At 47.0% G+C, this 12,386-nt stretch overlaps 1 protein-coding gene across 1 annotated transcript; it reads right to left on the bottom strand.

The window, feature by feature from the left end:
• Positions 1 to 219: 219 nt before the first annotated feature.
• On the bottom strand, positions 220 to 9,774 carry SSTR1 (somatostatin receptor 1). Its single transcript, XM_083618850.1, has one exon. It carries the CDS (start codon positions 5,515 to 5,517, stop codon positions 4,411 to 4,413), a length of 1,107 nt encoding a protein of 368 aa, XP_083474976.1. The 5' UTR covers positions 5,518 to 9,774; the 3' UTR covers positions 220 to 4,410.
• Between the last annotated feature and the right edge of the window lie 2,612 nt (positions 9,775 to 12,386).

Below are 12,386 nucleotides of genomic sequence, written 5' to 3'. Positions count from 1 at the left end.
AACTCCTGTATCTGTGTTGGTTTAGTCTGCCTAGTGCAGAACACCCACTTGTCAAAGTGTATTTGCGTGATGGCGAAAAATAAACAAGTGTGGTGTTATTTAATGTCTTATCTTCTTATCTTCAGTGTATACACTGAATGAAATTTACTTTCTCAGTAGCTGTTCAGGATCAAGCCAGTTGAGCAATTGTACAGAAGCGGTAGAAAATGGATTGCAGAGTATTGTTTAATACATCTCTTTATTAAGCTAACACTGAATTACAGTATTGCTAGGGGGAAATGACAGCGTAAGAGATTGAAACCCTCTTAAAGAAACAGTGACCCAGATTTGAAAAGTCATTCAAAAAATATAAAAATAAATACGTTAATTAAAAATTGGCACAATGGAGGTTTTGTCAGTTGTGAACAATTTGCTGATTTCCCCCCCCTTTCTATTTGGTGGCATGTGAGCTAATACACTGAAAGGGGAGCTTCTCTAAATAAGCTCTTCAGGGAGGCAAGGTACAATTAGCAAACATATAAAAATGGTTTCAGATGAATAATCTACAGAAAAATGAGGGAACTGAAATTCAGACTGAAATATTTAAGCATGAATCAATAATTTCTGTGTTGGTGATTGAAATAATCTAGTTGTCTCTAACCCCAATAATTGAACTTACTCCCCCCCCCTTTAGTTCCATGAATCAACATCATTACCAGTTTCTGTGCAGCATTTGATAGGATTGCTGTATAAAATGGGGGCAATGGGGGGCTTGTCCAAATTACATTCAGCCTGCCTTTTGACACCCCCAAGTGAAATTAGGCAAAAGTACATGTTGCTTCATTTGCACACATTAACCCCTTTCCTATCCCCTCTGTTCTTTTGTTTTCCCTCTTTCTTTTACTGCCACAGACCAAATTCAAGGCACACAATCCAGCCAAATTTAAATAATTTTAAATCTTGAAGATTTCAGTGGGATAAATGCAATCCTATGACATTCGGCAACTTTGTAGAAAGGGGGAGTTGCAATTTTAATTCATTAAACGTCAGTGGGACTTAAGGGCATTGTCCAGCCAAACTGAGGCTATTTGGAGCAGGGATCTCAGAAAAAAAGTGCGCAAGCAGCACTGTTAAACCACATCTCCTACTTTTTTTTGGCTTTACACCTGAAATGTATAATTTAACAGCATTGCAGTCAGAGAGAAAATTTGGTCCTTTCATTAAGGGTACCAGACAACTATAGCTGTAATATTCAGGCTACTTATTACAAGTTGTTGTTAACATTATGGGTACATATTTTTAAGCAATTTTCAGTGTTCCCGATCATCGGAAGAGTACATTTAGTGGGAAAGAGTTGAAGTACATCACCGGAGTACAGTGTCTTCCATTTTGCATCAATTTTATGCAACGGTGTAAAAATAAAAGGCAAAATGATATATTTTATCAGACTGTATACCTGTGATTATTTTAAAACAGGAAGGAGTATGAGGGATTGCACTTTAGCTATTGCCATATATGAAACAAAACATTGTTGGTTTTCCAGACATGGACATGAACAACAATAATAGAAACAAAAGACAGGACACAGAAATGTAAGGAACAAAAAGGAATTTCCCCCAAGATTACAGCCCCCCACCCCCCAGAGAGTTTCTTGAACAATTCCAACCTGTGAATTGTTATTAATTCAGCTTTTGAATAATTACCAAAAACTGCTGCACATCAAAAGCTGTTCCAAAAGAAAACAGTTTTAAAGAGAATAATTTTCACAGAGCAGAAACACAAGTATATTGAGTAACATAAAAACCTGATTGGTCTCACATTTAAAAACAGGAGTCCCAGAAATGGAACAGACAGCAGAGCACTTAGACAGTGTATTACAAATTAATGCTGAAGAGGGCTGCAAAGGCAAAAGTGGGAAGGGGCTTCAGCAAATTCCTGCAGCTTGGAAATGGGGTGGGGTAGCAATGGGCTGGATCCTTCCCTACCCCAGCACCTTGTTTCTGTACAGTTTGTTTTTATTGTAGGGTCTCCTCCTGGGTTGCTTCAAAGAAAGGACGTTTGGTCAAATGGGTCCACTTGACTTGACCCAGTTTGGCAGTTCTCTTGGTCTTAGATTCCTCCTTAAGTCCCTAGTGATATTGGAAATATCCCTCCTGATTCTACTAAGAATACCGCCCAGGCAAGCCTCCAGGGGCAGCAATGCCCATTACACCTGGCAGCCCGTGTGTACTTCGTGGAGGTGTCCAAAAAGTATAGATGGTGTGTCACTTATGAAAAGGCTGGAGCCAGACAAGAGGGTGTAGCTATAGCTTATTACATCAGACCCTTCCTGTGAGCGTCTCCAGGCCATCTAGAAGTGAGCCTTAGGATTCTTTTGGCAAGGCAATTTGATTTGTCTTGAATGTTATTGGTTTATCTTAAGCTACCATTGAATGGGACGTGGGTGGCACTGTGGATTAAACCACAGAGCCTAGGACTTGCCGATTAGAAGGTTGGCGGTTCGAATCCCTGCGACGGGGTGAGCTCCCGTTGCTCGGTCCCTGCTCCTGCCAACCTAGCAGTTTGAAAGCACGTCAAAGTACAAGTAGATAAATAGGTACCGCTCGGGCGGGAAGGTAAATGGCGTTTCTGTGTGTTGCTCTGGTTCACCAGAAGCAGCTTAGTCATGCTGGCCACATGACCCGGAAGCTGTACGCCAGCTCCCTCGGCCAATAAAGCGAGATGAGCGCCGCAACCCCAGAGTTGGTCATGACTGGACCTAATGGTCAGGGGTCCCTTTACCATTGAATAGTTTCCCCAAACTACTAAATAATGGCCCGTTCCCCAGAAGTCCATCAGATTTACTACCTAGTATGGAGTACTTTGTGCATTGTAGCTGAAATAATTTGGCACCCTTAAAAAAAGGAAAGTCTTTAAGATAAACTGTCTCTTTAGTCTGACTCACCAATTCTTTTCTCCAAACAGAAGGAGCCCCCTTAATTTCCCACCCTCGTACCGCTGACGCCGCCTATCACACAGTCCTGGCAGCTCTTTAACCTCCTTTGTTTACACACCTTTATGATATGTACCCACACAGCGCTACGCTTCCCAGATCAAACATCGCTGGGAGCGCCCGGCGCCCGGGCTCTCGACTGTCACGGAGGAAGGTGCGGGTGGGTGTAGGGAAAGCTATTTATCTCGCTCTTATCAGCAGCCTGCTGTTGCCGCGAGATAACGACATAATCGCCTGGCTTTCCAGCAGGCCGGTTTCCTTTCCCTTTCCAAACGGATTGCCATTTCCCCTTGAGCGCCGCTGAATGCCAAACAGAAATTTCGTGTCCAGGGGCGGGGTGTGGGCAAGCGACACCGTATTTAGCTTCGCACTTTTCCGGAGCTGCCTACAGACAGATCGAAGATCTATGCTGCCCCAAGGACTGTTTTCTTGCAAAGGGGTCGGTTGCCTCCTGCGTTTGGGAAGCTCTTGGCTTCCTCCGCCTCTCGGGAGAAGAGAAAAGCGCTCGAGGCGCGCGCCTAGTTGTGCGCTCGCTTTGCCAAACAGGATTTCTGAGACTTGGAGGAGTTTGAGGCAACAAAGCAAGGCTCGTTTAATGCCCCTCTGGCCAGTCTATGTGAGCGCCCTCTGAGCATGTTAAGAGTGCTTTCCAGCCTCAGAAGTGAGAAATTACACTCACACACACACCTGTGTTTATTGGTTGGGTCCTCTAAATTAGAGGGCTAACTTGGAGTCCCAGCACCTCTCCCCCTCCATCCCTCTCTCTTAGTAAGCAAACGCCGCTTAAACAAATAAAGACAAGCTAGGTCTCGATTTGGTTGACAAAAAAGCCACGTCTCTTCTTCCCAGGGGGCCTTGAAGGCAACGGACCTCAGCTTGTGATCTGCCACCAGCAACTAGAGCAGAGGTGACGTGGACAAAAGGAGCAACTCGGGAGAGGGGTGGGGGCAGAAAGAAAGAAAGAAAGAAAGAAAGAAAGAAAGAAAGAAATCACAAGCGACCCACAAACCGACCCACACTCAATGGCCTGGTACCCAAAGCGCAGCGCTGGGGAGGTGGTGGTGGTGGGAACCAAAGTCTTGCTGGGCGAGCTGTGGATTGATCGACGAGGGTGTCCAAAGCAACTGCAGGTAAGAGGGAAGGGGTGCCCGGGTTCAACTGAGCAGAAAGGACGCGCGCGCGCACATATTCCCCCCATGTGATGGGCAACCAGTGCAGTGCTGCTCTCTCTAGCTACATCATATGCAGAGTTGGACGGGACCCCCGGGCTCATCTAGTCCAACCCCTGCAACGCAGGACTCCTGTCGTCCCTGGGGGGGCTCGAGCCACCAACCTCCTGGGGGTTGCACTGACCCATTGGCGCCCCCTCTTCTCGACCCCCGTCCCCTCCCCGGATCCGGCCTTCCTCTCCTGGTGGGGGAGAGCGGCGAGGCCTGTCCTCAGAGGGTTGTAATCCTGGAGGTGCACGTCCCGTTCCTGTACATGCCTCCGGACTCCCCGAAGTTGTCCTGGGGGAAGTCCTCGACGCTGTACGCCCTGCTCTTGAGGGCGGTGGCGTAGTAGTCGACGGGCTCCTCGGCGGCGTTGTCCATCCAGCTGAGGCACAGCAGCCTCTGGAAGGAGCGCTTGAAGTTGTCCGAGAGGAAGCCGTAGAGGATGGGGTTGGCGCAGCTGTTGGCGTAGCCCAGGATGACCGACAGCTGGCTGATGGTGGCGTCGTCGGGCTCCACGAACAGGTTGACCAGCTGCACGACGTAGAAAGGCATCCAGCAGATGACGAAGACCATGACGACCATCATGACCATGAGCGTGATCTTCCTCTCCGAGCGCTTGCGCTGCTGCCAGCCGGCCTTGAGCGCCACCATGCGCATTTTAGCGATGATGAGGATGTAGCACAGGCTGATGGCCACCACGGGCAAGAGGAAGCCCATGAGGAACGTGTACACCACGAAGACCACCAGCCACTTCTGCTTGGGCTCGGGCATCATCATGTTGCAGGCCACCGTGCCGTCCGTGTTGGCTTCGGTCTTGGAGAAGATGATGATGGGCAGGATGATGACGATGGCCAGGCCCCACACGGCCAGGTTGACCATCTTGGCCACGGTGGGCCGGCGGTAGCGCGACGCCTTGATGGGGTGCACCACGGCGATGTAGCGGTCGACGCTGAGCACCGTCAGGCAGTAGATGCTGGTGAACATGTTGACGGCGTCCACGCTGAGCACCAGGCGGCACAGCAGCGAGCCGAAGGGCCAGTGGTGCAGCAGCGTCGACGTGACCAGGAAGGGCACGCTCAGCATCAGCAGCTCGTCGGCGATGGCCAAGTTGAGGATGTAGATGTTGGTGGCCGTCTTCATCTTGGCGTAGCGCAGGATCACGTAGATCACCATGGAGTTGCCGCACAGACCCACCAGGCACACCACCGAGTAGATGAAGGAGATCAGGATGGCGCTGCTGCCTTGAGACTCGCTCCCGCCGCTGCCGCCACCGCCGCTCACCGTGCCGTTGGCGGCGCCCGAGGAGTTCCTGGCGCCCGCCGCCGGGTCCATGCCTCCAGCAGCGCCCGCGACCAGCCGGGCGCAGGGGCCATCCTCCGCCCCGTCGGCCCGGGCTCACAGCGCCGCCCGCGCTCGGGCCAGCCGGCGGCAGGAGGGCGTCAGCATTCTCCGGCTGCCGCTGCGCTGCTTCTCCTCCTCCTCACGCAGCTTGGCAGCATCTGAGGAGCGGCGCGGGAAAGAGCCGTCCAGAAGCAGGAGAAGAGGGAGCCGGGCGCCGCCGTGAGTCCGATTGGCATTAATTGCAGCCTGCCGGCTCGGAGGGATGATTAATAGGCGGCAGGAGGCGCGTCAGAGTCGACGAAGGGGAGGCGGGAGGAGGCTGAGGCGGGGAACGCGAGCGGGAGGCGGCGCCGGCGCGCCTCTCTCCTTGCTCTCGCTCTCTCGCCTCCAGTTCCCGCCAAGCTGCTCCAGAGGGCCAGGCGCTCTCCCGCTCTCCTCAGTCAGTCAGTAGTCGAGGAGGGCGAGCGGGATTCCTCTGGTAAGTGGTAACCCGACCCGGGTTCTTGTGGTGCCGCTTCAGCCTCCTCTTCTTCCTCGCGGGGAAAAGCCACAAGTTGGAAGCCCAGGCGGGCACTGGCGCGCTCACCTTCGAGCCAACCATGCCTCCCCCCCCCCCATTTGTTTCGTCCTCTCCTTATCTTCTCAGCGCCACCTCCCTCAGAGCGGACATCCTAGCGCAGCCTTGGCCGATCCAGATGTTTCGTGCCGATTTGTGTTCCGACATCCGACACCCCCCTCCCCAAATAGGGGAGGACTTTGGTGATCTTCCTAACATGGCGCCGCGTGCGATGCCAAAATTTGGCGCCCCCAAATGGATCTGCTCACTGATGGATCTTCTCAATTTTGTACCCCCGCAGCTGGGGAACCGCCAGCACCGCCCTAAATTCGGAGCTGCCCTTCTCACTTCCCCACCTTTCCCTACAAGCGATTACTTCACTGTAACCTACCATTTCACTTCTCTGCCTTCCACCACATGCTTCGTCCTTCAACCCCAAATGTGCCCCATCCTCCTGTCTAATCTGCTTGGCTCCAGATTTTGTGGGGCCCCAGCAACATGCTTGGTGGGACCTGACCCACCTCCACCCCCTTGCAGTCAGTCCAAACTGTGGGCCCAATCCCAATTGCTGGATCCAAACACACAAGCACAGAGAGAGATATGCACAGGTGAGCAAACAGCGACTGTTCCTTGTAGCATTGCTGCAGCACGCTTGTCCGAGGAAGTGTAAATGGCAAAGGCGCACTGGCTGGAGCTGCTTGCAAGAGAGCAGGTGAGAGATGAGCAGAAATGACGTTTCCTCTGCCTGGCTACCTTCCCCCAGGGGGAGAGAACAGGCAAGAGCATGGAGTCACTGGCATCCCCTGCTCACCTGTTAGCCCTCTCCCTCCGGGTAGCGGCGGCTATTGAGAGAAAGCCTTGAACAATTGAGAGGAAGTGGTAGCAGCTGCTTCCATGCTTACTTTATGGGCAGCGCAGCAGTCGGGCTCAGTGGGGATGTTGTGCTTCACAATCTGCCTGCTGTACAGTTGCAGCTTGTTTGCCGCTTGTATCGTCACCAACGGCAACTGCAGAAGCACCTTAACCCATCTTCGCTCACAGTGATCCTTCTGTTAACTTGCACCTATAGCTTCCAGCTGCTGCACACACTATGGTACCAGTCCTGACTCCATATGCACAACCTCTGTGGACATCTATAGGGATAGGCAAACACACTCATGAAATTACAACACGTCACACTGGGAATACACATACATAGCCTTCCTTCCCTACCACTGCTATAAATATCACATCAATGCCCCTTAAGAGATCCTATTCATGCTCTGGCAACAATCGTAATAGCTGAATCCTCTGGCATAAAAGGTTTGTAAACCCCTGCTTATGCATATTAGCATCGTCAGGCATATAGATATCCACGTCACTCGAGAAATATTTTCCCTTTGCGACTACACATAGACTGAATCATCTTTTTAAAAAATGTGTACTAACAAGCAAGTTTTACAAAACTGCTTTGGCAGGGATGTCTTAGGTAATTAAACATGATTTCTTTAAGACACTCTCTATAACTTCAGAATGGTTATAGCCCAACACACACATATTTTAAAAGCCTCTCAAGTAGCTTCCCACTACCTATTCCATGCCAAGGGCATGCAGAATAGAAGGCGAGATGGAGGAGGACGTGAAAATAAGAAATATTTATGGGGGGCCCCAAAAAAATTTGTCCTTGCTTAGGGCACCGTACTACCAAAGCCCACCCCTGCTGACAGGCAGCAAAACAAAGAAAACAGAGCAGCAAATGGGTGGATCCTGTGCATCTTTTCTTAATCGTATTTCCATACCAGGAAAGGCTAAACATGTTGAATTTCTGCCTGCCACACCACTGTTAAAGACACCAAAATTCTGTCCCCCCCCCCACTGCCAATCCTATACCAATGCCTTTGCTGCCATCCTGTTCCCACTTATCGAGGAGTAAGCCCCATTAAACATAAAGAGACTTACTTCTAAGTAGACATGTATACCATTATCCATTTATTTATTTATTTATTTATTTATTTATTTATTTAGTATACCACCCTATTCCCATAGATCTCAAGGCAGTCCACAACACAAAATTACAATATAAAAAGACAAAATACAGAATACAAATACCAGCAGAAACAAACCAATAAGCCCTTCCATCCACAACACATTTAAAAGGACATCAGATGTACTATACTGTAAGATAACCATACAGATAATTCTTAATGAATTATTTAGCTCCTGCATCCACCCACGCTTTCTGTGTAGTAGTATTTGCAGAAAATAACTTCTAGGGACTACCTGATCTCAGACTGAACCCACCACGGGAAAGATGCATCCTGGTTGCTAGGGGAAACGGAAGGACAAACAGCAGAGAAAATAATACAGAAGCAAGAAAGGTGCACTAAAGGACATAGCGAAACAGTAGCTATTTAGGATTTAGGCTCATTTCACACAAAAATGGTTAGAAGGGTACCTGCACATTTGCTGTATAGCATTCCTTCTAGGTTGACTAGAGTCTTACTTTAAAAAATGAAAGATCAGAGCCCGTAGGGTTGCCTTATTTTGAAGAGCAAAAAAGAGGACACATTTGCCGACTTCTATTGGATCGCTATGACAACTCTATCCATGAAAAAGAGGATGTGTCCCGGAACAAGAAGACATATGGCAACCCGCTGGCGGTGACAGTGGTTTCCATAGACAGGAACTGTTACTCTAGGAAACAGCAGAGCTAGTATATAATTGATATAATTATGTTCTATATAAAATTGATAATTGATTAAAAGCATCTGTACCTACTGCAGCCACTAGCGTCTCAAAGAGCAAAGCAGCATTCATGAGTACTACCAAGCTACACACAGGCTGTTTCAATGGGGTGATGAGAGTTACCCTGCCAGTTACAGACAAATACTGTGATTATGGGCTAGAAGAAGCTGCGTGGCACATTGAAAAGAGAAAAATTTTAGGTTGGTTAAACGACTGGTTCATGCTATTAACATTATCAGTGAAGTTTTTCACCAATGTAAATTGGAATAGAAAAGGAGAGTGCTGGACTCAGACTGATGAAATAGGTTCAAATACCACTCATGTTATTTAGCTGGTGAGCTTTAGAGGCAGGCAAACCTCCCTTAAGTTGATCTAATATGAGCTTGGAAATTACAAGCTTTTTCCATGCAAGTGTTTGGCGGGTGGCAGACAGAAATACATCCGCTTTCTGAGAGTTCTCTCGTGGCTCATAATATTGGCATATGTGGTCTAATAGTGCTGTGTACATGTGCTTTATTATATTGTCTCCTGGGAGTTGCCATTCCCAGAACAAATTACAGTGGTACCTCGGGTTACATATGCTTCAGGTTACATACGCTTCAGGTTACAGACTCTGCTAACCCAGAAATAGTACCTCGGGATAAGAACTTTGCTTCAGGATGAGAACAGAAATCGCTCGGCGGCAGCAGTGGGAGGCCCCATTAGCTACAGTGGTACCTCAGGTTAAGAACAGCTTCAGGTTAAGAACGGACCTCTGGAACAAATTAAGTTCTTAACCCGAGGTACCACTGTATGGTGGAGAGCCACCTGGAAATTCAACCAACCCCTCCCAATAGGGAGGAAAATGGGGAAAGAGGATTTTATGTCTGCATGAGTGACAATACTAACATAAACATTTGCAAGGAACCATTGAGAGAAGATACTCAACAAACAAAAGGTTAATTGGCTCAGTGGCTAGCCATGCATCCACGGTAATTACCGTATTTTTCGCTCTATAAGACGCACAAGACCATAAGATGCACCTAGTTTTTGGAGGAGGAAAACAAGAAAAAAAATATTCTGGATCTCAGAAGCCAGAACAAGAGGGATCGCTGAGCAGCGAAAGCAGCAATCCCTCTTGCTGTTCTGGCTTCTGGGATAGCTGCGCAGCCTGCATTCGCTCCATAAGACGCACACACATTTCCCCTTACTTTTTAGGAGGGAAAAAGTGAGTCTTACAGAGCAAAAAATACGGTAGTTAGCATTTTCTGCATGTAGCTAGCTATAAGGTAGCTGGCTGGCTTTGGGTGTTGCATGCTGACCATGCTCAGAACCTCATTGTACATTCCAAGCTGGAGAAGATCTCAGTTGTTCTCTGGCACTTAGTTCAGAATACAGCAGAACCATTACAAACTGGGCCAGGTAATTATGCATTAAAGCTTTCTTGGTATTCCAAACCTTGTAAGAACTTCAGCAGAGATGAATGAGCTCTTCCAGGATTTCCTGAAATTAACTCAGAAATCTCACAAGTTCTTCTGTCCTTAAAAAAAATAAAAATCTGAAGAACCAAAGTGATTTTTCTTAACTAATCCAAGGTTTCTTCCCTTCTCTCAAACACTCTGATGCTAGGTAATAGTGCACTGGGATATGCAAAGTTGCTACTGTTGATGTCATTTTAAAGGAGTATAAAGTTGCAATATCACTCCTCTACAGAAACTCTGCAAGGGTACCTTTTCCAGCTGTTATGTATGGAAAGAATATTAGGATATTATGCTTTAAACTCACCCCCTTCCTCTGGTTGAAATGCAGAAGACCATGAGAAAGCCCATTTCTTATTAGACAATTTGCTTATGTGATATTTACACAGACTTTCCCCCTTTCTTTTAAACTATTATAGGAAGCCTTCTTAAATAATGTATTGCACAATTACCCAAGCATAAACATTCAATTTACTAGGCAGTGCTGCATGAAAAAAAGAAAACACGACTTGCTCTGCAGTTCATGCTAACCAAGCAGACTGTACTGTAAAGCTATCATTTCAATTTTTTATCCTCCCACCCATTCTCTTTACACCTCCTGACATCTAGAGATACCCTGGTGCTTCCTTTCTTGGAAACTTTTCATATCAAATTATGCTTCCATGATCATTATTTCCTTCTGCAGTTGATGAATCACCACACCAGAGCCCATATGGTAAAAATGATTGTTTAAGCCAGTCGTGTATTCCAGGTTTCTTCTTTTGAGATGTAAAAGAACTGTTCAAGAATCGACACTGGATTTTTTTAAAAAACAAAAAGCTTGAATTTCAGTTTGCCAATGCAAGTAATTAATAAAGACCCTAAAATAAAGTGTGTGAGCTATATATATAAAAAATCCATGGTCCCTCTCTCATGTTTTCTTTAGTGACTTAATGTTATTTAATTAATTAGAACTATGCTATGAAATTTAATGACTGATACAATATTCCTTCTAGTGGGATCAAACAGAATTTATTTAGTAGAATGAGTGCTATGCTTAACAACAGCTTTTTGAATTAAATTATTACTGAGTAATATCTGCTGGGTGGACTGGAAACAAAGTCACTTTTTCTGAAGATAGATGATATAGAAAACAGGCTTTGTTTTCCTGCGATGCATACAAGAAGAAGGCAGAAGATTTTACTTTACTCCTTCTACGGCAAACCCTAGTTGTCATTGTGGGAGATGGATTGAGGGTTAAATTTAGATTTAGATATAAGCCTCCTATCCCAGGTGTGTGGGAGAAATACAAAATTAGGCAATGACACCTTTTTATCCCCTTCAAACTAGTGGTCTGCAGACCTCTCCCTCTTCACCCCTGTTGCAGAGAATGATCTACACGTTTTTAGTAAATTAAACAGAAAAAGGTTTTACTTACATTTAAATGCAGGCAGCACATACAGCAAAAGCAATATGTCTAAGTTACAGTAAAACAAAAGTTGGTAGTCTTAGTTAACATGGATCCTCAGCCATACAGGTCTGCTCATGGTAGAAAAGGAAGTCTCATAGGCAGAAGGAAATATAAACAATTGTCTCCTTTGGCACAGAGTTCTTACCCAGAGGAGACAAAGAAAGTGACTACACACAGAGTTCTATCTAGGAAGTTCAATAACTCTATGTGTACTAGCCCTGTGCTTGTCTAGCAAAGCATGCATTTGTGATTTTGGCTGCAAACCCCACAGTAGCACCTTATGTTCCAAAAACACATCAATAACAAGGTTCTAATGCTATCAGTGCTCCAATAGTTACTATGCCTTCCTTGCAATTGAAGTTTTGCCTCAGCTGCAGGCCAAACTGGACATTACAGCAGAATACCTGTTGGTTTAAATCTAGGTCTGCTCAATAATGCATAAAAGATGTGTGTGCCTTTCTGACATATAAAGGAAGAGAGGCATGCTGGTGAGGTTGCTAATGTCTCTTCTTACAGTATCTTCCTTCCACTGGAGGAGAAAGGGGCGTGCGGTAGGTGCGGTCCTCCCCGGGTGTCATCCCTGGGGGGTGTGTGACATCACCGCGCCACCCCCTGGGACACTGGCCACTCACCGTGCCCCCACGGGCAGCTAGCTCCACCTCTGTTTCCTTCC

The sequence above is a fragment of the Podarcis filfolensis genome (genome assembly GCF_964270895.1).
Source record: "Podarcis filfolensis genome assembly, chromosome: 1".
Classification (NCBI taxonomy): Eukaryota; Metazoa; Chordata; class Lepidosauria; order Squamata; family Lacertidae; genus Podarcis; species Podarcis filfolensis.
The sequence above is the reverse complement of the archived record's forward strand: the minus strand, read 5'-3'. Positions and strand labels throughout refer to the sequence as shown.

Bases quoted from the DNA above. Each gene is read 5' to 3' on its own strand.
- SSTR1 (XM_083618850.1), bottom strand. From the start codon at position 5,517: ATGGACCCGGCGGCGGGCGCCAGGAACTCCTCGGGCGCCGCCAACGGC.